Genomic DNA, 23,500 nt, shown 5'->3' with positions numbered 1-23,500 from the left:
CAAGGCAGGGGCAGATGGTGGCGCCGGCCAGGATGACAGCGCCCGCCTGGTTTCTTGCTCAGCAGACCCACCCCAAGACCAGGAGGGGCCACACTGGGCAGCCAGTGGGGACAGGTGGACGGGGGTCAGGGAAGGGAGGAGATGGGAGGTGGCGGCACCCCGCCCCAAAGCTCTCTGGGAGCAGTGAGGCAAGGGACGGGGGTGTCTCCGGCTCCGCCGATGCAGCCTGGGGGTCCCCACGGGCGGGCCTCCGCCGCCTCACGATCCACGCTTGGGGGCCGACCACAGGGAGCCCGTGTAGGCCCAGGTGGCCGGTCCTGTGTGGCAAGGGGCAGGCTAAGGGTAGATTCCTGACCCTGCAGGCCTAGGATTTGGGGCCACCCCGGTCCTGCGCCCAGTCCCGGCCACCCGTCCCAGGGTCAGGGGGCCGGGGGGGAGGGGGGGAGGAGGAGGAGGGTGGGGAAGGGATTGGAGGGGGGAGAGGAAGGGCACTGGGTGTAAGGGGCGCGGGGCCTGGCCAGACGGCACCCTCAGAAGGCGTCCTTGATGTTCTTCAGCTGGCGGACGGCCAGGTCCACGGGGAGGCTGAAGCGGAGGCCGCTGAGGCGGCTGAGCAGGGTGAGGGCGCCCTCGAAGCCCGTGTGGGCCACGTAGCTCCAGGGCTGGTAGTGGCGCTCCACGAGGGCCCCCGACTTGCAGACCAGGTTGAGCCAGGAGACCAGGCGCTGCTCGTTCAAGGCCAGGCACACCAAGGCCTTGAGCTCCGAGTCGGCCCCGCGCTTGAAGGGGCCGTGCTCCGTCAGCACCAGGTGGACGGCCGCCAGCAGGCCCTGCTCGGGGGTCCCGGAGCCACCCCCGCCCACCGGCAGGGCGAAGGCCTGGGACAGCTTGCGGGCCGGGGACTCGGCGAAGGCCCGGCCGTTCTTGGCCTCATAGTACTTGACAAAGAGCTCCCAGGGGTGCATGGCCTGCGGGGAGGTGGCCGCCGAGGAGAGAACGGGCAGCAGGCAGGCGATGGGCGCCAGCACCAGGCTCATGCCGGGGGAGGTCGTCGCGGCCCCCAGCCCGTGGGCCAGCAGGTCCCGCACGGCCGCCGTCAGCTCCCTGCGCACGGCCACGGTCAGCTCGTCCTTGCTGGCCGGGGACAGGTCCGGCAGGCCGCCGGGGGTGGGACCTGGGGGTGGCGGGGGCTTCAGGGCCAGCTGCCGCACCCTGTCCACAGAGGCCTCCAGCCTGCGCAACAACGGCCCGTAGTCCCCGTCCCCGCAGCCGGGTCGCCAGAGCGGGTGGGGGACGTGGCCCGTGGCGCAGCCCAACTGAGTGACGGCGAACATCTGGAGCACGGCCAGCGCCCGGCGCAGCAGCTGCAGCCCTGTCGCTCGCATCTTCCGGGCTTCTTCGGGGGTCACTGTGAGCCGAGAGAGAGGGGGTCCCCGTCACAGGAGGCCGGGGGCAAGGGAGGGGCTGTGTGGGACGTTCGGCGGGGGGGAGGGGGTGGCGACCGTCACCCTGCGGGAAGAGGGGGGATGCGGAGGGAGAAGACGCCCGGTGAGGGAAGGGGGCCACCCGAGAAGGGCGGGGCTCCCAGGGAGCAGCCGCACTCACCCCTGGCATTGCCCGGGCGTGGCCGGGTCCCCGTTCGGGAAGAGGCCCCGGCGGGCGTGGGGCCGGTCCTGCACTCACACCGCCCGTCCTCCGTCTGCGAGGGACTCCAAACCGCGTCTACAGTGACAGGCCACCGGGAGGGGGGTGGAGGGGCAGTTTCTCCCCAGGGCCCCGGCCCCTGGGCCCACACCGCAGCTCCTTCCCCACCGGCCGGAGGGCAGCGCGGCTCGTCACGTACCCGTCCGGCGATCGCGGTCCCCCGCCCCGCCCCTCTCCCACCGGACGTCAGGTCCGCCCGCCCGGTCCCTTGTCCCTGGTCCCCAGAGGAAGAAGCGAGCGGCCTCCTCCGGCCTGGGGGGGGGGGGGGGGGTTCGGGTGGCCCCTGGCTCTGAGCCGCCGCCAAACCCTCTCACCTTGGATGAAAGCGATGAACATCTCGAGGTCCCGGATCTGGGTCTTCAGCTGCCCCAGCAGCTGCTCCTTCACCCGAGCGGGATTGACCATCTGGGCCACGGCGGCATCCACGCGCTGCCGCAGCTCCTCCGGAGACAGCACGCCCACGTCCTCGCTCAGGTTCACCCCCAACTTCTTGGCCAGCTCATCGATGATCACCTGCACGGGCAGCAATGAGGGAGCCGCCATCCCCCATCCCGAACAAAATCCGGATCCGATGGGTGGAGGCCACGGGGCGCTCTCTCTGGGAAGGCTCCGACCCTCACCTCCAAATCAAGTCGTCCCCAAGGACTGCGACCCTCGCCTCCATATCAAGTTGTCCTTAGGGATTCTGGGAAGACTCGGGCGCTTGCTTCCAAACCAAGTGGCCCCCGAGGGTCCCGGGAAGACTCGGGCCCTCGCTCCCAAACCAAGCGGCCCCAGAGGATCGGGACTCGGGGGAGGCCAGGGATGCTTACCCGCTGCTTCTCCAGCACCATGGACTGGGGGAGTGAGTCGTAGCTGCCCTCCTGGTAGGCGAAGGTCTCCAGGTCATCCAGCTGGGTCTTGAGCTGCACGATGAGCTCCCGCTGCCTCTCCCTCTGGACTTCCAAGTGCTGCTGTTTCTCCTGCTCGCTCTGGAACAGGCCGGGGAGGAGGAACACCCGCAAGGTGTTTAGGAGGAAGAGGGCTGGGCCCGCTAAGCCCACAGAGGCACCACTGTCAGAGCCTCGGACTGACAACCTACTTCCCGCACAATCGCCACTCAGTCAATCAATCGATCGTATTTATTGAGCAGCACTGACTGTGTGCAGAGCACTGAACTAAGTGGTTGGGAAAGTACAATAACAGAGTCGGTAGACACATTCCCTACCCCTAATGGGCTTGCAGTCCAGAGGAGGAGACAGACATTAATATACATAAATAAATTACGGCTATGTACCTAAGTGCTGTGGGGCTGAGGAAGGGGTGAATAAAGGGCGCACATTCAACTGCAAGGGTAACACAGAAAGGAGTGGGAGAAGAGGAAAGGAGGGCTTAATCGGGGAAGGCCTGTCGGAGGAGATGTGCTCTTAATAAGATTTTTAAGATGGACAGAGTGATCACCTGTCCGATACGAACAGGAAGGGCATTCTAGGGCAGAAGCAGGATGTGGACAAAAGGTTGGTGGGGGTGACAGGTGAGAATGAGGTACTGTGGTACTGAGGTACGGTTAGCATCAAAGGAGTGAAATGTGTGGGCTGGGTTGCAGTAGGACATCGGGAAGGGAAAGGAGGAGGGGGCAGAAGGATTGAGTACTTTAAAGCCGATGGTGAGGAGTTTCTATTTGATGCGGAGGTGGATGGGCAACCACTGGAGGTTCGTGGGGAATGGGGAAACGGACTAAATGTTTTTAGAGAAAACTAATCAGGGCAGCAGAACGAAATATGGACTGAAGTGGGGAGAGACGGGGGTAGGGAGGTCGGCAGGGAGGCTGACGCAGTAATCGAGGTGGGATGGGAGAAGTGCTTGGATTAACACGGTAGCATTATGGGTGGAGAGGAAAAGGTGGATTTTAGCAATGTCGTGAAGGGCAAACCGACAGAATTTCCAACTTGTACTTCCCAAGCGCTTAGTACAGTGCTCCGCACGCAGTAAGCGCTCAATAAATACGACTGAATGAATGAGTGAATGGTGACAGCTTGCATATGTGGGTTGAATGGGAGAGATGAGACGAGGATAAATACGGGATTGTGAGACAGGGAGGATGGTGGTGCTGTCTACAGTGAGGGGAAAATCAGGGGGAGGATAGGGTTTGGGTGGGAATGAGGAGTATTACTGTTATCAGCTTCCTTGCTGACCTCCCTGTCTCCTGTCTCTCCCCATTCCGGTCCCTACTTCATTGCCCAGATCGTTTTTCTACAAAAACGCTCCGTCCACGTTTCCCCACTCCTCAAGAACCTCCAGTGTTTGCCCATCCACCTCCGCGTCAAAACAGAAACTCCTTACCGTTGGCTTTAAAGCACTCAGTCACCTTGCCCCCTCCTATCTCACCTTGCTACTCTCCCACTACAACTCAGCCTGCACACTTTGCTCCTCTAATGCCAACTACTCAATGTACCTTGATCTCATCTACTTTGTTATCGGCCTCTCGCCCACGTCCTGCCTCTGGCCTGGAATGCCCTTCCTCTTCATATCCAACAGACATTTACTCTCCCCACATTCAGAGTCTTATTGAAGGCGCATCTCTACCAAGAGGCCTTCCTTGACTAAGCCCTCCTCTCCTCTTTTCCCACTCTGTTCTGTGTCACACTGACTTGCTCCCTTTATTCTCCACCCACCCATCCCAGCCCCACAGTTCTTATGTACACATCTGTAATTTACCTATTTATATGTCTACCTCCCCCTCTAGACTGTAAGCTCACTGTGGGCAGGGAATGTGCCTGTTATTTAGTCGTGTTGTACTCTCCCAATTACTTACTACAGCACAATCGACTGATTGAGGAATTCTGTTTAGGACACGTCTAAGGTGTCGGTGGGACATCCAAGTAGCGATGTCCAGAACGTAGGAGGAAATATGAGATTGTAGAGGAGCGGGATCAGGGATGGAGATTTGGAAATCATCAGCAGGGAGATGGCACTTGAAGCCATGGGAGCGAATGAGTTCTCTGAGGGAGCGGGTGTAGACGGAGAATAAAAGGAGACGCAGAACTGAGCCTTGAGGGACTCCCACAGTTAAGGGGTGGGAGCCAGTTTAACCTCCTCATTTTTGTCTCTCCTGCTGCCCACCTCTTGCTCACACCCCGCCCCCCCGCCACAAACTCCCTTCCCCTTCACACCTAGTTATCCACTGCTCTCCCCTTCTTCAAAATTTCAATACCTCTAGGGCTCCTTCCCTGATTCATTTCTCATCTCCCCACCTTACGGCCCTGCTACTGCCACGTCACCACTTTGGTGCCACGTAAGCACTTGGGTGCTCACTCGCCCCCGCCTCCCCCTCAAACCTCCAGGAGCATTTTCTGTCCCTGTCTATTTACTCTATTAGCTCCTCCGATCCAGACTTTACGTTAGCGTGTGACTTCCCCCACTAGACTGTAAAACCCTGGAAGGGGAGGGATCGGTTCTCCGAATTCTATTGCGCCCAAACTAGTTGGTGCTCGATGAATACCTTCAATTGAGTGGCTGATGTTTCCTTCTAGCAGACAGAGTTACGGCCAGACCCGGAGGCGGAATCGGTCCCCTCCCCCACCGGTGGGAGAACTGTCAGCTCCTGGGAGGGAACGCAGCCAGTGTCTGCCCTGGCTGAGGGTTGGAGGGGTTGGGCCAACCCAGCCAGATGCCAAAGGGAAACGAAGCTTTGGGCGAAAAGTGGGCTGCCCTGGAGGACAGGAAACTGGCAGGGAAGACAATGCCAAATCTGTCTGGGCTCATGACCTGTTACACTCAGTCACGATGACTTAGGCTGGGAACTCCATATGGGACGGGGACAGGGGCTGTGTCTAATCTTGTATCTACCCCACTTAATACCATTACCATTATTAGTATTATTATAATAAGTAGCGTAGCCTAGTGGGAGTCAGAGGACCTGGGTTCTAATCGTGGCTCCACCACTTGTTTGCTGTGTGGCCCTGGGCAAGTTCACTTTTCAGTTCCCTCATCCACAAGATGGGGATTCAATACCTGTTCTCTCTCCCATTTAGAACGGTGAGGCCCATGTGGGAGAGCTGGTTATCTTCTATCTATCCCAACGCTTGACACATGGCAAATGCTTAACTAATACCACAATTATTATTATCATTTCTTATGATCTTATTATAAGCCAAGCACTGGGGTAGATATGAGACCACCAAATTGGACAGTTCCTGTCCCACATGTTGGCTCACAGTCTAAGGGGGAGGGAGAACAGGTACTGAACCCTCATTTTCCAGATGAAGAAGCTGAAGCTTCTTAGTAAGCTAGCTCTCTTCCTCCCTTCAAGGCCCTACTGAGAGCTCACCTCCTCCAGGAGGCCTTCCCAGGCTGAGCCCCCTCCTTCCTCTCCCCCTCACCCCCCTCTCCATCCCCCCATCTTACCTCCTTCCCTTCCCCACAGCACCTGTATATATGTATATATGCATGTACATATTTATTACTCTATTTATTTATTTTACTTGTACATACCTATTCATTTTATTTTGTTAATATGTGTGGTTTTGTTCTCTGTCTCCCCCTTCTAGACTGTGAGCCCACTGTTGGGTAGGGACTGTCTCTATATGTTGCCAACTTGTACTTCCCAAGCGCTTAGTACAGTGCTCTGCACACAGTAAGCGCTCAATAAATACGATTGATTGATTGATTGAAGCACAGAAAAGTTAAGTGGCCTGCCCAGGGTCTCCCAGCGGGCAAGTGGCGGAGCTGGAATTAGAACTCAGGTCCTCTGACTCCCGGGCCTATTTGCCTTCCACAAGGTCAGGCGGCTTCTCTTATTGAATGCTAGTGTGCAGAGCACTGTACTAACTGTTTGACAGGGTATGATGGCATTATTAAGCAGGATCCCTGCCCTGCAAACGCTTAAAAGAAGGAGATTATTATAGCTATACTTCTGTTATTTGAACCCATGACCTCTGACTCCAGAGCCCGGGCTCTTTCCACTTCTTCTCACAAGTAGTACAGTGTACTGCACACAATAAGCACTCAAAGAATACGACTGAATGAACGAATGCACCTGTATATATGTATATATTTGTACGTATTCAACACTCTATTTATTTATTTATTTTACTTGTATTTTGTTAATATGTTTTGTTTTGTTCTCTGTCTCCCACTTCTAGACTGTGAGCCCACCGTTGGGTAGGGACCGTCTCTATACGTTGCCAACGTGTACTTCCCAAGCGCTTAGTACAGTGCTCTGCACACAGTAAGCACTCAATAAATACGATTGATTGATTGATCATCTCTATATGTTTCCAACTTGTACTTCCCAAGCGCTTAGTACAGTGCTCTGCGCACAGTAAGTGCTCAATAAATATGATTGGTTGATTGATTGATTGATTGACCGTCTCTACGTGAAGCAGCGTGGCTCAGTGGAAAGAGCTTGGGCTTTGGAGTCAGAGGTCGTGGGTTCAAATCCTGGCTCCGCCAATTGTCAGCTGTGTGACCTTAGGTAAGTCACTTGACTTCTCTGTGCCTCAGTTACCTCATCTGTAAAATGGGGGATTAAGACTGTGAGCTCCCCATGGGACAACTGGATCACCTTGTATCCTCCCCAGTGCTTAGAACAGGGCTTTGCACACAGTAAGTGCTTAACAAATGCCATCATTATTAAATGTCATCTATATGTTGCCAACTTGTACTTCCCAAGCGCATAGTACAATGCTCTGCACACAGTAAGCACTCACTAAATACGATTGATTGACTGATTGAATGCGCTGGTGGCAGGTGGAGGGTAAAGGTGGTGGGCCGCCGGGCCCACCCTGCTCCTGCTGTGACCCACCGCCTCCCCACGGGGCTTCGTTCAATCAATCAATCAATCGTATTTATTGAGCGCTTACTGTGTGCAGAGCACTGTACTAAGTGCTTGGGAAGTACAAGTTGGAAACAGAGACAGTCCCTACCCAGCAGTGGGCTCACAGTCTAAAAGGGGGAGACAGAGGACAATACCAAACACACTAACAAAATAAAATAAATAGGATATGTACAAGTAAAATAAATAGAATAATAAATATGTACAAACATATATACAGGTGCTGTGGGGAAGGGAAGGAGGTAAGATGGGGGGGATGGAGAGGGGGACGAGGGGGAGAGGAAGGAAGGGGCTCAGTGTGGGAAGGCCTCCTGGAGGAGGTGAGCTCTCAGTAGGGCCTTGAAGGGAGGAAGAGAGCTAGCTTGGCGGATGGGCAGAGGGAGGGCATTCAATCAATCAATCCATCAATTGTATTTATTGAGTGCTTACTGTGTACAGAGCACTGTACTAAGCGCTTGGGAAGCCCAAGTTGGCAACATCTAGAGACGGTCCCTACCCAACAGTGGGCTCACAGTCTAGAAGGGGGAGACAGAGAACAAAACCAAACATACTAAGAAAATAAAACAAATAGAATAGACAGGTACAAGTAAAATAGAGTAATAAATATGTACAAAGATATAGACATATATACAGGTGCTGTGGGTAAGGGAGGGAAGTAAGTTGGGGGGGGATGGAGAGGGGGACGAGGGGGAGAGGAAGGAAGGGGCTCAGTGTGGGAAGGCCTCCTGGAGGAGGTGAACTCTCAGTAGGGCCTTGAAGGGAGGAAGAGAGCTACCTTGGCAACTATACGTCTCTCTATGTTGCCAACTTGTACTTCCCAAGCGCTCAGTCCAGTGCTCTGCACACGGTAAGCGCTCAATAAATACGATTGATGATGATGGGCAGGGGGAGGGCATTCCAGGCCCGGGGGGTCGATGGCGGGACAGTGCTAAGCGCTTAGTCCAGTGCTCTGCACACAGTAAGCGCTCAATAAATACGACTGATTGATTGACAGGCGAGAACGAGGCCCCGTGAGGAGATTAGCGGCGGAGGGTGCGGCGTGTTTACTGTGTGCGGGGCCAATCCCCGCTCTCAAGGGGCTGCAAGTCTCCTACGCCTCCTGGTTTTTTTTTATTTTGTTAGTATGTTTGGTTCTGTTCTCCGTCTCCCCCTTTTAGACTGTGAGCCCACTGTTGGGTAGGGACCGTCTCTATACGTTGCCAATTTGGACTTCCCAAGCGCTTAGTCCGGTGCTCTGCACACAGTAAGCGCTCAATAAATTGATGATGACGGTCCTTGCCACTCACCGCGTCGTGTCCGGGCAGGTGGTGGGGGCCGTCGGGGCCGTCGGTCCCCGCGCAGCCGAGCACGTGCGGGCAGCCGCGGAAGGCGAAGTCCTCGAGCTCCCGGAGGAGCCGCTGCTGGTCGGCGGGGGCCCCGCGCGACACCTGCCGCAGCCGGAACTGCACCTGCGCGAAGTGCGACGCCAGCGCCAGCAGCGCCGAGTCCAGGCGACGGCGCTCCGACCGCAGCCGCCGCACCAGGCGCTCCGGGGACGACGGGCGACACGGCCCGGGCCCCGCCGCCGCCCCCTCGGGCCCCGCCGCCGCCTCCTCGGGCCCCGCCGCTCCCACCGGCGCCCAGCGCACCGCCGCGCGCAGCCCCGCCGCCTCCTCCTCCTCCTCAGTCGCCTCAGCCGCCGCCATCTTGCCGGAAGCGCCGCGCGTCAACCGCTCCCTTCGCTGCCGTGGCAACGGCGGCGGGGGCCGTGCGCAGCGGGGAGGGTGGGTGGGGCCGTGCGCAACGAGGGGGCGGGGACCGTGACGTCACGCGCAGCGTCACCGCCCTCCCGCGCCTTATAAGGCGAGGGGGCGTGGCCACCCCCGGACCCCGACTAGCGGCGGCCATGGCGCGGTGAGGGAGAGGGGGGAGGGGGCCCGGCCCGCCTTTGGATAATAATAATAGTAATAATAACGATGGCATTTATTAAGCGCTTACTATGTGCAAAGCACTGCTCTAAGCGCTGAGGAGGTTGTCCCACGGGGGGGCTCACAGCCTTAATCAATCGTATTTATTGAGCGCTTACTGTGTGCAGAGCACTGTGCTAAGCGCTTGGGAAGGCCAAGTTGGCAACAAATAGAGACGGTCCCTACGCAATAGCGGGCTCACAGTCTAAAATCTTAATCCCCATTTTACATGGGGATTGGCCTGTACATATTTATTACTCTATTTATTTTACTTGTACCATATCTATTCTATTTATTTTATTTTGTTAGCATGTTTGGTTTTGCTCTCTGTCTCCCCCTTTTAGACTGTGAGCCCACCGTTGGGTAGGGACTGGCTCTATGTGTTGCCATCTTGGACTTCCCAAGCGCTCAGTACAGTGCTCCGCACACAGTAAGCGCTCAATAAATACGATTGATTGATTGATTTTAGACTGTGAGCCCACTGTTGGGTAGGGACTGGCTCCATATGTTGCCATCTTGTACTTCCCAAGCGCTTAGTACAGTGCTCTGCACACAGCACTCAATAAATACAATTGATTGATTGATTTTAGACTGTGAGCCCACTGTTGGGTAGGGACTGTCTCTATATGTTGCCATCTTGTACTTCCCAAGCGCTTAGTACAGTGCTCTGCACACAGTAAGCACTCAATAAATACAATTGATTGATTGATTGATTTTAGACTGTGACCCACTGTTGGGTAGGGACTGTCTCTCTATGTTGCCATCTTGTACTTCCCAAGCGCTTAGTACAGTGCTCTGCACACAGTAAGCACTCAATAAATACAACTGATTGATTGATTGATTTTAGACTGTGACCCACTGTTGGGTAGGGACTGTCTCTCTATGTTGCCATCTTGTACTTCCCAGGCGCTTAGTACAGTGCTCTGCACACAGTAAGCACTCAATAAATACGATTGATTGATTGATTGATTTTAGACTGTGAGCCCACTGTTGGGTAGGGATTGTCTATGTTGCCATCTTGTACTTCCCAAGCGCTTAGTACAGTGCTCTGCACACAGTAAGCGCTCAAATACGGTTGATTGATTGATTTACAGATGAGGGAACTGCAGAGAAGTGAAGTGACTTGCCCCAATTCCTACAGCTGACAATTGGCGGAGCTGGGATTTGAACCCACGGCCTCTGACTCCACGCTGCTTGGCGACCCCAGGCAGACCCCGTCAGCCCTCTGCTGCCCACCCAAGGTCTTCCCCAGGGCCCTCCCTCCGCCGTCCTATCTCCCTCCCCTCTCCCCGTGTTACTGACCCCCCCATTCCCGTGTGTCCCCTCAGGCAGCACGCCAAGACCCTGTGGTATGACCGGCCCAAATACGTGTACATGGAGTTCTGCGTGGAGGACAGCGTGGACGCCCGAGTCCTCATTGAAGACTACCGAGTCGTATTCAGGTAGTGGCATAGGAGTCCCTGACTTCACATCAGCTTTGCCCTGTCTCGCATCCTCACCCCAACCCCACGTGAGATTCTGCCCCGTCCCCTGCGAGTAGCCCTGCCGCAGGACTCTGGAGAATAGATAAGGCTGGAGGCTGGGTATTTCCACTGCTGTTCTTCTGCCCACTCCCCTGCAGTTGGGGTCTCCGAGGACCCGCTGCCCAGGTTCACCATCAGTCGTATTTATTGAGCGCTTACTGTGTGCAGAGCACTGGACTAAGCGCTTGGGAAGTACAAGTTGGCAACATAGACAGTCCCTACCCAACAGTGGGCTCCCAGACACCTTGTTGTAGGTGTAACCGGTGAACTCACTGCCCCAAATGGAAACCAGATGGGCTCAGCTCCAAACCTATGCCTCACCCCCAGCCCAACTCCACCCTATCTTACTGTGCCTCCAGCTGCAAGACCCCAGAGGGTGTGGAACTTTACAACGAAATTCCCCTGTTTGCCAGAGTAAATTCCAAGGTGAGTGAGAGTGGAGGGGGGAGGCTCCCCTGGAGGGCCATCCTGCTGTAACCTGCCCCCCTGGACTTCTCCCTGCCCCCCCGCAGGACTCCCAGGACAAGCGCTCAGGCCGCTCCGTGACCTGCTTCGTGCGGAAGTGGAAGGAGAAAGTTGCCTGGCCTCGGCTCACCAAGGAAGACAACAAGGTGAGGAGGGGGGAGGACCTCTGTCTTCTGGGGTGGCCACACGATGGGAAAGGGGAGGGTCTCCCAAAGGCTCCTCCACCACGCTTCACCGAGTCCTCAGTGGCTCTGCCTGTGCCGCTGTATGAATGGGGACCCCAAAAGCCAGGGAAGGCACCTCTCTTCCCCGGGGTGACTGGGAGTGCGTGACCCGTGTCTTCCCCTTGCCCCCGCCCAGCCTGTGTGGCTGTCTGTGGACTTCGACAACTGGAGAGACTGGGAAGGGGAGGAGGAAGGGGAGCTGGCCCAAGTGGAGCACTATGCCGAGGTGAGATGGGGGCGGCGGGTTGGGTGGGCGTCTGGGGCTGTATGTGGTGGGGGGATGTTCCAGCCAGCTGACCATTCATTCGTTCGTATTTGAGTGCTTAGTGTGTGCAGAGCACTGTACTAAGCGTTTGGGAAGTACAAATCGGCAACATATAGAGACGGTCCCTACCCAATAGCAGGCTCACAGTCTAGACCAGCCAACGGACCGAGCCACCTGCTTCTCATCAGACATCATGGCTGGCCTCTTGTGTTCTCTAGCTAACAGTGGTTCTGAGCTAAGCCCTACCCCCACCCCCCAGCAAACACCCATCCTAGGTGCCCCCATAACCTGGCAGGGGGCAAAGTGGCTCGGTGGGAGCATTATGGGGTCTCCCGGGGAGAGAAGCCACTCAAACTCCTTCTCCCTGTCCCCCCCGGCCCCCTTGCAGCTCCTGAAGAAGGTCAGTGTCAAAGGCCCAGCCCCTGCCATGGATGACTTGGATGTAAGTTGAAGCGGTGACCCGCTGGGCTGCTCTCCCCCCTACCCTGACCCGTGCCTCTAGCTCATTTTCTGCTAGCCCTCCAGAGGCAGGGATCGTGCCAACCAACTGTATTGTAGTGGCGAAGCAGCGTGTTCTAGAGGAAAGAACACAGGCCTCGTGTTCTAATGTCGGCTCCACCATTTACCTGCTGTGTGACCTTGGGCGAATCACTCAGTTTCTCTGTTCTTCAGTTACCTCATCTGCAAAATGGGGATTCGATACCTGTTCCCCCTCTTATACTGTGAGCCCCATATGGGAGCTGCTGATCTTGTATCTACTCCGGCGTTTAGTACAGTGCTTGACACATAGTGTTTAACAAATACCACAATTACTATTATTATACTCTCCCAAGCTTTTAGTGTGGTGCTCTGCAGAGTATAGGTAGACAATAAATACCGTTGATTGCTGGGATGTAGGGAGCTTTTCTTCCCTCCCCTCCGCTCCAGTTCCTCAGTCGCGGATGGGGGTTGGGGTTTCCTATTCTGCCGGCATAATCTCCCCCCACCCTCCACCTCCTCACTCCAACAGCTGCTTTTCCCCTTTCCAGGATGACTCCGATGGGGCGGATGCTGCAGGTTCTCCCTGAGGGCGAGATGAAGAGGGCCCTGCCACTTCCTAGGGGCCGGTGTACCTGTTCGGTTGGAACTCCGGCTGGTCGTATGGCTGCGGGGTCCGGGCTGCGGCTCCGGCCGTCTTGGGGAAGAGACGCAGCAGCTTGCAGAAGAGTTAAGATGAGCAGGAGCCCAGCCCGGCTCACTGGCTGGTTGCCGTCTGTCACCCTCCTTGGGCCTGCTGCCCTCTCCCAACGTCCACGCAGAGCAATGGGGAAGGAAAATGCGGAGGGAGGTGGGGGATCAATAAATGAGTGTGCACGTGCGAGGCTGTTTGGATTTGTTTTTCATCGACCTGGATGGAAAAGGGAATGGGATTCCTCTTCGCACTTTTCCTTTCTGCCTCCCCCTGCGACGCAGGCCTTCCCAGACTGAGCCCCCTCCTTCTTCTCCCCCTCCTCCCCCTCTCCTTACCTCCTTCCCCTCCCCACAGCACCTGTATATATGTATATATGTTTGTACGTATTTATTACTCTATTTTATTTGTACATATCTATTCTATTTATTTTATTTTGTTAATAATAATAATGGCATTTATTAAGCACTTACTATGAGCAAAGCACTGTTCTAAGCGCTGGGGCTGTTACAAAGTGATCAGGTTGTCCCACAGGGGGCTCCCAGTCTTAATCTCCATTTTCCAGATGAGGGAACTGAGGCCCAGAGAAGTGAAGTGACTTGCCCAAAGTCACCCAGCTGCCAATTGGCGGAGTCAGGATTTGAACCCCTGACCTCTGCCTCCGCAGCCCGGGCTCTTTCCACTGAGCCATGCTGCTTCTCAACATTTTGTTGCCGGTCTCCCCCTTCTAAACTGTGAGCCTGCTGTTGGGTAGGGACCGTCTCTCTAGGTTGCCCGCGTGGCTCAGTGGAAAAGAGCCCAGGCTTTGGAGTCAGAGGTCATGGGTTCAAATCCCGGCTCCGCCAACTGTCAGCTGTGTGACTTTGGGCAAGTCACTTCACTTCTCTGGGCCTCAGTTACCTCATCTGAAAAATGGGGATGAAGACTGTGAACCCCTGTGGGACAACCTGATCACCTTGTAAACTCCCCAGCGCTTAGAACAGTGCTTTGCACATAGTAAGCGCTTAATAAATGCCGTTATTATTGTTATTATTATTATTCCCAAGCGCTTAGCCACGCTGCTTGGAGAAGCAGCATGGCTTGGTGGAAAGAGCCCGCGCTTTGGAGTCAGAGGTCATGGGTTCAAATCCCGGCTCTGCCAACTGTCAGCTGGGTGACTTTGGGCAAGTCACGTCACTTCTCTGGGCTTCAGTTACCTCATCTGAAAAATGGGGATGAAGACTGTGAACCCCCGTGGGACAACCTGATCACCTTGTAACCTCCCCAGCGCTTAGAACAGTGCTTTGCACATAGTAAGCGGTTAATAAATGCCGTTATTATTATTATTCGCAAGCGCTTAGCCACGCTGCTTGGAGAAGCAGCGTGGCTCAGTGGAAAGAGCCTGGGCTTTGGAGTCAGAGGTCATGGGTTCAAATCCTGGCTCCGCCAGGTGTCAGCTGGGCGACTTTGGGCAAGTCACTTCACTTCTCTGGGCCTCAGTCCCTCATCTGTATATGTTGCCAATTTGTACTTCCCAAGCGCTTAGTCCAGTGCTCTGCACACAGTAAGCGCTCAATAAATACGATTGGTGATGGTGATCTGTAAAATTGGGATTAAGACTGTGAGCCCCCCGTGGGACCACCTGATCACCTTGTAAATTCCCCAGCGCTTAGAACAGTGCTTTGCACCTAGTAAGCCATTAATAAATGTCATTATTATTATTATTAAAACAGTGCTGTGCGCACAGTAAGCGCTCGATAAATAGGAATGAGTTTGCGCGAAGCTTGGTCCAAGCGGGGCCCCGTCTCCTGCGTCGGCGCGCGGACCGGCTATTTTTGTCCCTCGTCGCCTCCCGTCGTGGCCGCGCCTGCCCCCTCCTGGCCGAGGGTGGAGGTGCCGGGGGTCACGGGGGTCACGGCGATGGCGTTCTTGTGCCAGCGGGACAGCTACGCGCGGGAGGTCCGGCCGGGGGAAGGGGGGTCTCCGTGGTCTGGCCCGGCTCTGTCTCCCCCTTTTAGACTGTGAGCCCACTGGTGGGCAGGGACCGTCTCTATATGTTGCCAACTTGGACTTCCCAAGCGCTTAGTACAGTGCTCTGCACACAGTAAGCGCTCAATAAATACGATTGATTGCTGAGCCCCTTCCTTCCTCTCCCCCTCGTCCCCCTCTCCATCCCCCCATCTTACCTCCTTCCCTTCCCCGCAGCACCTGTATATATGTTTGTACAGATTTATTACTCTATCTTGTCCATATCTATTCTATTTATTTTATTTTGTTAATATGTTTGGTTTTGTTCTCTGTCTCCCCCTTCTAGACTGTGAGCCCACTGTTGGGTAGGGACTGTCTCTATATGTTGCCAACTTGGACTTCCCAAGCGCTTAGTACAGTGCTCTGCACACAGTAAGCGCTCAATAAATGCGATTGATTGATTGATTGATTGCTGACCCACTTCCTTCCTCTCCCCCTCTCCATCCCCCATCTTACTTCCTTCCCTTCCCCAAAGTACCTGTATATATGTATATGTGTTTGTACAGATTTATTACTCTATTTATCTTACTTGTACATATCTATTCTATTTATTTTATTTTGTTAGTATGTTTGATTTGGTTCTCTGTCTTCCCTTTCTAGACTGTGAGCCCACTGTTGGGCAGGGACCGTCTCTATGTGTTGCCAACTTGGACTTCCCAAGCGCTTAGTCCAGTGCTCTGCACACAGTAAGCACTCAATAAATACGATTGATTGATTGCTGACTCCCTTCCTTCCTCTCCCCCTCGTCCTCCCCTCCATCCCCCAATCTTACCTCCTTCCCTTCCCCACAGCACCTGTATATATGTTTGTACAGATTTATTACTCTATTTATCTTACTTGTACATATCTATTCTATTTATTTTATTTTGTTAGTATGTTTGGTTTTGTTCTCTGTCTCCCCCTTCTAGACTGTGAGCCCGCTGTTGGGTAGAGACCGTCTCTATATGTTGCAACTTGGACTTCCCAAGCGCTTAGTCCAGCGCTCTGCACACAGTAAGTGCTCAATAAATACGATTGATTGATTGATTGACTCCCCTCTCCCGTTCTTCCCGGTGCCCACAGCTGTCCACCACGGTGCTGTCCTGCCTGCCCGCCGAGCAGCAGCTGGAGCGGGGCGGCCAACGGGAGACGCTCACTGGCTTCCACGTGCTGCTGGCCGACACGGTGCTCTTCCCCGAGGGCGGCGGACAGGTACGAGCCCCCGAGGCCTCTAATAATAATAATAATAGCATTTGTTAAGCGCTTACTATGTGCAAAGCACTGTTCTAAGTGCTGGGGGATACAAGGTGATCAGGTTGTCCCACGTGGGGCTCACAGTCTTAATCCTCATTTTACAGATGAGGGAACTGAGGCTCAGAGAAGTATATGTATATATATATGTATATATACCTGATTTATTTTACCTGTACATATCTATTCTATTTATTTTATTTTGTTAATATGTTTGATTTTGTTCTCTGTCTCCCCCTTCTAGACTGTGAGCCCACTGTTGGGTAGGGACTGTCCCTATATGTTGCCAACTTGTACTTCCCAAGCGCTTAGTACAGTGCTCTGCACACAGTAAGCGCTCAATAAATACGATTGATTAAGTGACTTGCCCAAGTTCACACAGCAGACGTGGTGGAGCCGGCATTCGAACCCGTGACCTCTGACTCCAAAGCTCTTTCCACTGAGCCACGCTGCTTCTCTAAGCAGCTAAGCGCTACTTCTCACATAGCGCTTAACAAACACCGTCATTATCATTATCATTACAACTACTACTATTACTAATAATAACGACATTTGTTAAGTGCTTATGTGCGAAGCTGGGGAGGTTACAAGACGATCAGGTTCATTCATTCAGTCATATTGTTTGAGTGCTTACTGTGTGCAGAGCACTGGACTAAGCGCTTTGGGGGGTCTCACAGCTCTATTTATTTATTTTACTTGTACATATTTATTCTATTTATTTTATTTTGTTAATATGTTTTGTTGTCTGTCTCCCCCTTCTAGACTGTGAGCCCACTGTTGGGTAGGGACCGTCTCTATATGTTGCCAACTTGTACTTCCCGAGCGCTTAGTACAGTGCTCTGCACACACTAAGCGCTCAATAAATACGATTGAATGAGTGAAATGAACGAATCCCCATTTTACAGATGAGGTCACTGAGGCTGCCCGTTGTTGGGTAGGGACCATCTCTGTATGTTGCCAACTTGTACTTCCCAAGCGCTTAGTCCAGTGCTTTGCACACACTAAGCGCCCAATAAATACAATTGAATGAATGAAATGAATGAATCCCCATTTTACAGATGAGGTCACTGAGGCTGCCCGTTGTTGGGTAGGGACCGTCTCTGTATGTTGCCAACTTGGACTTCCCAAACGCTTAGTCCAGTGCTCTGCACATAGTAAGCGCTCAGTAGATACGATTGAATGAATGGATGAATGAGGCGCGGAGAAGTGAGCCAGCGGTCCGGGGGCGGTGGGCGGCTCGGCTCAGGGCCCAGCGCCGGGCCGAGAAGGGCCGGGGGCCGCGGACTCGGGGGGGCCCGGGGCGGGGAGGGAAGAGAAGGTGGGGCCGGTGGGCGGCAGCTGAGCCCCCCCGGGCCCCCCCAGCCGGACGACCGAGGATTCATCGATGACATCCCGGTGCTGAGGGTGAGCCGGCGGGGGCCGGAGGCCTGCCACTTCGTCCAGACGGCGCTGGAGCCCGGCCGCCCCGTCCTGCTGAGCCTCGACTGGGCGAGGAGGTTCGACCACATGCAGCAGCACACCGGTGAGCGCCGGCCGACCCAGCCGGGTGTGCGGGGGGGGCCGGCCGCCCGCCCGCCCACCCTGCCCCTCACGCTGGGGCCCCCGGCCCGGCCGGGGGGGCGGAACCCCGGGGTCCAATCTCTCACTCCCTCCGGTGCGGAGTTGGCAGGACTTTGGCCACCCGGCGCAAAGGTCAGGAGGCCCTGGGGGTGGGGGGGTTCACCCCGGCCAGCCCCACAGAGAAGGGCAGGGACCTAGGTTGAGTGGTGCCCACGACTAGGCCCTGCCCCTACCCTTCAGCTCCCTCCTTTCCCCCACCATCATGCCCTTTCTCCCTGCCCGCCTCATCCGGCAAGCCCCCTGCTCAGGGCCACCCCTGCCCTGCCCTCCCCTGTCCTCCTCCACAGGGCAGCACCTCATCACCGCAGTGGCCGATCTTCTCTTCGGGCTGAAGACAACCTCCTGGTGAGCCGGGAGGTCGCCGTGGAGACACCCGCTGCGTCCCGGGCCTCACCTGCTGACCCTCCTGAAAGCTCACCTCCTCAATTAATACCTCCCCACGGTCCCCTCTGCACTTTTGCACGCTTAACCACCCATAGCACTTTTATACACAGTGATTTACACTAAGTGCTACTGTTTAAGCATTTATTCGTTCACCTTCCGTCTCTTCTGCATCCGTCCTTTCTCTTAGATTCTAAGATTGCCTCAAGGGCAGGCCTGTGACTCTACTTCTAGTGGGTCCTCCCCACTACCTAATCATAGTAGTAATAATAATAATAATAATGGTAATGGTATTTGCTAAGCGCTTACTTTGTGCCGAGCACTGTTCTAAGCGCTGGGGTAGATATAAGGTTAACAGGTTGTCCCACGTGGGCCTCACAGTCTTAATCCACATTTTACAGATGAGGGAACTGAGGCCCAGAGAAGTGAAGTGACTTTTCCAAAGTCACACAGCTGACAAGTGGCGGAGCCGGGATTCAAACCTACGACCTCTGACTCCCAAGCTTGGGCTCTTTCCACTAAGCCATGCTGCTTCTCAATAGTAATAATAATTATGGTTTTTATTGAGCACTTACTATGTGCCAAGCACTGTACTAAGCTCTGCGGTAGATATAAGGTAACCATGTTGTCCCATGCGGAGCTCACAGTCTTCGTCCGCATTTGAGGTAACTGAGGCACAGAGGAGTTCAGTGGCCTGCCCAAGGTCGCACAGCAGACAAGTGGCAGAGCTGGGATTAGAACCCACGTCCTCTGACTCCCAAGCGCGTGCTCTTTCCACCAAGCCATGCTGTTTCTATTTTGCAGTTATTATAGTAGTTATTAAGCTGTCACTGTGTGCAGAACACTTTACCAGCAGGGAAGCAGCCTGGCTTAGTGGAAAGAGTATGAACAGGGAGTCAGAGGACCTGGATTCTAATCCCGTTTCTGCCACTTGTCTGCTGTGTGGATTTGGGTGAGTCACTTCACTGCTTTGTGTCTCAGTTCCCTAATCTGAAAATGAGGATTAAGTCAGTGAGACATGGACTGCGTCCAACCTTGTATAATAATTATGGTATTCTTTAAGCGCTTACTATGTGCCAGGCGCTGTTCTAAGCGCTGGGGTAGTTACAAGGTAATCAGGTTGTCCCACGTGGGGCTCACAGTCTCAATCCCCATTTTCAGATGCGGTAACTGAGGCACTGAGAACTCAAGTGACTTGCCTAAGGTCACACAGCAGACAAGTGGCGGAGCCATCATCATCATCAATCGTATTTATTGAGCGCTTACTATGTGCAGAGCACTGTACTAAGCGCTTGGGAAGTACAAATTGGCAACATATAGAGACAGTCCCTACCCAACAGTGGGCTCACAGTCTAAAAGGGAGAGACAGAGAACAAAACCAAACATACTAACAAAATAAAATAAATAGAATAGATATGGACAAATAAAATAAAGCCAGAATTAGAACCAGCGTCTTTTGACTCCCAAGCCTCTACGCCATGCCCAGCATTTAGTATGGTGCCTGACCTCCTAATAAGTATTACTAAAAGAAAAAAAAGCACGCCACAAAAACTACCCAAATGAGGATTAGTGCTGTGTACACAGTAAGCGTTCAATAAGTACAGTTGATTGAATGAATAAATGAATGATTAGCCAAGGGTCCATGGCCTGCAGGAGGTACATAAAGAACACTTAAGGACAGTTGAAACAGCATTAAAAACCGAGAACCAGAATGAATGAATAGCCCAGGAACAACCCAACCATGTGGCTAACGGAGCAGTTTTCCTGCACCGACGTCCAGAGCGGTGCAGCCGTAGCCACCCCCACTCCGGTCGCAGGGCTCTGAAAGTTGACGAGACTTGCTGCCGTTTTGTCTCACCCCACCCGCGGTGGAGAGAAGGGGACGGGACCCGATGTCGAGGGGTTTGGCGTCTACTGTGGGGGTGGTCTCGGGTGGCGGGGCTTACTTAGCACAGCTCTCTACACCCAGGAAGCTCTGAGTAAATACTCTTGATTGGTCGATTGATTGATTAGGGAAGCAGCGTGGCTCAGTGGAAAAGCCCGGGCTTTGGAGTCAGAGGTCATGGGTTCAAATCCCGGCTCCGCTGTCAGCTGTGTGACTTTGGGCAAGCCACTTCACTTCTCTGGGCCTGTTACCTCATCTGCAAAATGGGGATTAAGACTGTGAGCCCCACGTGAGACAACCTGATCACCTGGTATCCCCCCAGTGCTTAGAAAAGTGCTTTGCACGTAGTAAGCGCTTAACAAATGCCATTATTATTATTATTCTGGGACCTTGGCTGGGCTACCTGTGTGCTGTTCCCTTGGGGGTCTCAGATTCTTCCTCCCTGAGGACCCCCCCACACACACACACACTCACACACACATCACCCCAAGGAAAGACTGAGGGACCCCACACACACACACTCACACACACATCACCCCAAAGAAAGACTCTGAGGGGTTCGGGGGGGCTCCAGGCAGCCCCTTCTATCTGGGCACAGCCTAGAACAGGCTTAGGGCCCCTCCCCTGAGGGAGGGTGGGCATAGGGCTGGAACACCCCCAGCTCAACCCATGCTGCCCCATGCCACCCTCCCCCACACCCCACCGCAGGGAGCTGGGGCGGCAGCGGAGTGTGATCGAGCTAGACGCTCCCGAGCTGACTCCAGTGCAGGTGGCCGCTATCGAGCAGGAGGTGAACGAGAAGATCCGGGCACGGGTGCCAGTGTCCGTGAAGGAGCTGGAGGCCACCGACCCCGAGGTGGAGAAGGTGTGCAGAGGGCACGGTCTTCCGGCACAAGTGGTCCCTGCGCTAGTCCATCTCCCAGCCCTGTGCCCCGTGGCCACCCACCTCCCCTTGAGGCAGCCCCACACCCACGGGCCAGGTGGAGCGGGACGCTAGCCCGGCCCCGCAGCACGACGGACGGACGGGTGGCCGGCCGATGGTCCCGTCTCACCTGCGGGCTCTTTGCTGTCCAGGTGCGGAGCCGGGGTTTGCCGGACGACCACGCGGGGCCGATCAGGGTCGTCAGCATCGAGGGGTTGGACTCCAACCTGTGCTGTGGCACCCACGTCTGCAACCTGGCCGAACTGCAGGTGGGCGCGGCTGGGGGAGGGCGCGGTGGCATAGCCAGGATGAAGAGGGGTGGGGGCCTCGCCCGAGAGGTTTACCATCTTGTCCCCACCCCAGGTCGTCAAGCTCCTGGGTGTGGAGAAGGGGAAGAAGAACCGCACCAACTTGGTGTTCCTGGCCGGGGGCCGTGTACTGCAGGCCGTGGAGCGGAGCCACGGCCGAGAGAGAGCCCTCACCGGACGGCTCAAGTATGGACTGGACCCCGGCGTGTTCTGACCCCGGCCCCGACCCCAAGATGGCCAGCCCGGTCGCGGGGACAGGAGTCCCCGGGGCTGCACATGGGCTTGTCTCCCCTAGGTGTGGCCCCGAAGAGCACGTGGAGGCCGTGGAGAAGCTGCAGGCTTCGACCAAACTGTTGCAGAAGGTGAGCAGGACCATCCATCTGGCATCTATCCGCCCCCTCCCTTGGTATCCAGCCTGCAGGGTCTTCAGGCCCCCCCGAGGGCTGGGCAAAGGCCAGGCGGGAGCCGGGAGGTGGAGGGTGGCCCCCACCCAGCGCCGGACGTATCACCCCTTCAGAACAACTTGACTCTGCTGAGGGATTTGGCCGTCCTCACCGCCCAGAACTTCAAGAACTCCCCGACTCCCGCCCCCCTCTTCGTCCTGCACAGGTGAGCGCCGGGAGGGGCCCAGGGAGTGGGGGGCTGAGGCCGCCGATGACTCTACCCGGCCGCAACTCGGAGGCCGGCACCGGACACTGGGCACCCCTGGGGTCCCGGCTCCCACTACCCACGACCTTCTCCTCCACCTCTCCCATCTCCATGTCGTGGGTTGCTCTCGCAGAAAAGATGGAGACTCCGAGTTTATGAACATTGTCGCCAACGAGATTGGGACTGAGGTGAGTGGGTGTGGGGACAGTTACGAGCCTGGCTGCGAACCTGGTCGTCCCCCTCACCCCCGCACCACCTCCCCAACCCCAAACAAACCTTCAGGCCCAGGGTTCCAGGCTCACGCTACCGGAGGTGGCTCCATTCCCCGTCTCTGCCTCAGGGGCAGGCAGTCCCTCCCACTACGCTCCCCGGAGGCTCCTTCAGTCAAACCCAAATCCCCTGTGCTCCTGCTGTGGCCTTCCCCTCAGCGGGTGTGTGGGAGTTGGGTGAGGAGGGGGGGTCACGGCGCCGGCTTGTCTCGCAGAAGACGCTGCTGTTCCTGACGGTGGGCGATGAGAAAGGGGCCGGCCTCTTCCTTCTGGCTGGGCCCCCCGAGGCCGTGGACACGCTAGGCCCCCGGTGAGTGATATGGGCTTCCCCTCACGACTTACCACACTGCCCCATGCCTGGGTCCCCAGGAAGTCATCTGGTCCTGCTCCCAGACTTGGGCTGGGGAAGGTCTGCCCTCCTGCCCTTTCCAAGGCAGAGAGTCTCCCTCGACTCCCCCCAGGTACCATCCCCTCATCTGGCAGCTGCACTGAGGGTTCCTACAGAGCAGCCAGGTGCGCGGGCCCCTCCCCTGGCCCAGACACAAGCGGCCACCGGCTCGTTCTCGCTCCGCAGGACGGCCGAGCTGCTGGAGGGCCGAGGGGCCGGGAAGCGAGGCCGGTTCCAGGGCAAAGCCACAAAGCTGAGCCAGCGGGCGGAGGTGCTGACGCTGCTGCGGGACTTCTTGCGCGGCCAGGGGGCCGAGGAGTAGTTCTCCCTGCGCTCCAGCAGCCTCCAGCCACACCCCACCCCTGCAGCTCCTCTACCTGGGGCCTGGTGCTAAACCAGGTGATGGGCCGGGGGTGGGGGCCGAGGGAAGTGGGGGGCGGTCTCCGTTTTCCTGAACCATAAAGTGTTTACAGCAGAGCTGGGAATCCTCAGTGAGGTTGTGTTGGTAAACCCGTACGGGGAGCCTGCGTGGGCAGCCGTGCCCAAGGGCGGCCTGGTCTTGCTCCAATGGGCCGCCCTCAGGCCACAGACAGGGCGGGCACTGGGGTGAGGGTGTGTGTGTTTTTAAGTGAGACCATCACGTGCAAGGAGGCACGTGTCTGTAGCAGGTAGTGTGGTTGTGTGCGTGGACAGCTGGCATTTCCCAGAATGACTGTCCAGCGTTCTGCCGCG

General features: G+C 55.7%; 2 protein-coding genes across 5 annotated transcripts; one reads left to right on the top strand and one right to left on the bottom strand.

Annotated features, from left to right (window-relative positions):
• Window positions 1-242: 242 nt before the first annotated feature.
• Window positions 243-9,406, bottom strand: RUNDC1 (RUN domain containing 1). The gene is made up of 7 exons (XM_038754260.1): window positions 9,329-9,406; window positions 9,133-9,240; window positions 8,806-9,090; window positions 2,517-2,675; window positions 2,019-2,217; window positions 1,606-1,722; window positions 243-1,408 (listed from the first exon to the last, which is right to left on the bottom strand). The coding sequence occupies exons 1-7, from the start codon at window positions 9,404-9,406 to the stop codon at window positions 531-533; spliced, it is 1,824 nt and encodes a 607-aa protein (XP_038610188.1). The 3' UTR covers window positions 243-530.
• Window positions 9,180-23,238, top strand: LOC119934954 (putative protein PTGES3L). 4 transcript variants are annotated; one of them, XM_038754541.1, is made up of 17 exons: window positions 9,349-9,412; window positions 10,794-10,907; window positions 11,348-11,414; window positions 11,501-11,599; window positions 11,814-11,903; window positions 12,331-12,384; window positions 16,180-16,308; window positions 17,710-17,869; window positions 18,255-18,312; window positions 20,942-21,098; window positions 21,308-21,424; window positions 21,519-21,649; window positions 21,759-21,825; window positions 21,981-22,072; window positions 22,245-22,299; window positions 22,596-22,690; window positions 22,955-23,238. In XM_038754541.1, exons 1-17 carry the CDS (start codon window positions 9,405-9,407, stop codon window positions 23,088-23,090), a joined length of 1,629 nt encoding a protein of 542 aa, XP_038610469.1. In that variant the 5' UTR covers window positions 9,349-9,404; the 3' UTR covers window positions 23,091-23,238. The 4 variants fall into 4 exon arrangements, with proteins under 4 accessions (XP_038610468.1, XP_038610469.1, XP_038610467.1 ...); XM_038754542.1 differs by lacking the exons at window positions 9,349-9,412; window positions 10,794-10,907; window positions 11,348-11,414; ... (1 more) ...; window positions 11,814-11,903; window positions 12,331-12,384 and adding an exon at window positions 14,970-15,048; XM_038754540.1 differs by lacking the exons at window positions 9,349-9,412; window positions 16,180-16,308; window positions 17,710-17,869; ... (7 more) ...; window positions 22,596-22,690; window positions 22,955-23,238 and adding exons at window positions 9,180-9,282; window positions 12,971-13,300.
• Window positions 23,239-23,500: the final 262 nt, after the last annotated feature.

This window comes from Tachyglossus aculeatus, chromosome 11 (assembly GCF_015852505.1).
Source record: "Tachyglossus aculeatus isolate mTacAcu1 chromosome 11, mTacAcu1.pri, whole genome shotgun sequence".
In the NCBI taxonomy this organism is placed as follows: domain Eukaryota; kingdom Metazoa; phylum Chordata; class Mammalia; order Monotremata; family Tachyglossidae; genus Tachyglossus; species Tachyglossus aculeatus.
Note: the sequence above shows the minus strand (reverse complement) of the source record. Positions and strands in the feature narration are given on the sequence as shown.

Bases quoted from the DNA above. Each gene is read 5' to 3' on its own strand.
- LOC119934954 (XM_038754541.1), top strand. The intron at 11,415-11,500 runs GTGAGTGAGAGT...GCCCCCCCGCAG, and splicing joins TTGCCAGAGTAAATTCCAAG to GACTCCCAGGACAAGCGCTC. The intron at 18,313-20,941 runs GTGAGCCGGGAG...ACCCCACCGCAG, and splicing joins GGGCTGAAGACAACCTCCTG to GGAGCTGGGGCGGCAGCGGA.
- RUNDC1 (XM_038754260.1), bottom strand. From the start codon at position 9,406: ATGGCCGCCGCTAGTCGGGGTCCGGGGGTGGCCACGCCCCCTCGCCTT. The intron at 9,091-9,132 runs GTGGGAGCGGCG...GCGGGGCCCGAG, and splicing joins CGGCGGTGCGCTGGGCGCCG to GGGGCGGCGGCGGGGCCCGG. The intron at 2,218-2,516 runs GTAAGCATCCCT...CTGCCCGTGCAG, and splicing joins TGGTGCTGGAGAAGCAGCGG to GTGATCATCGATGAGCTGGC.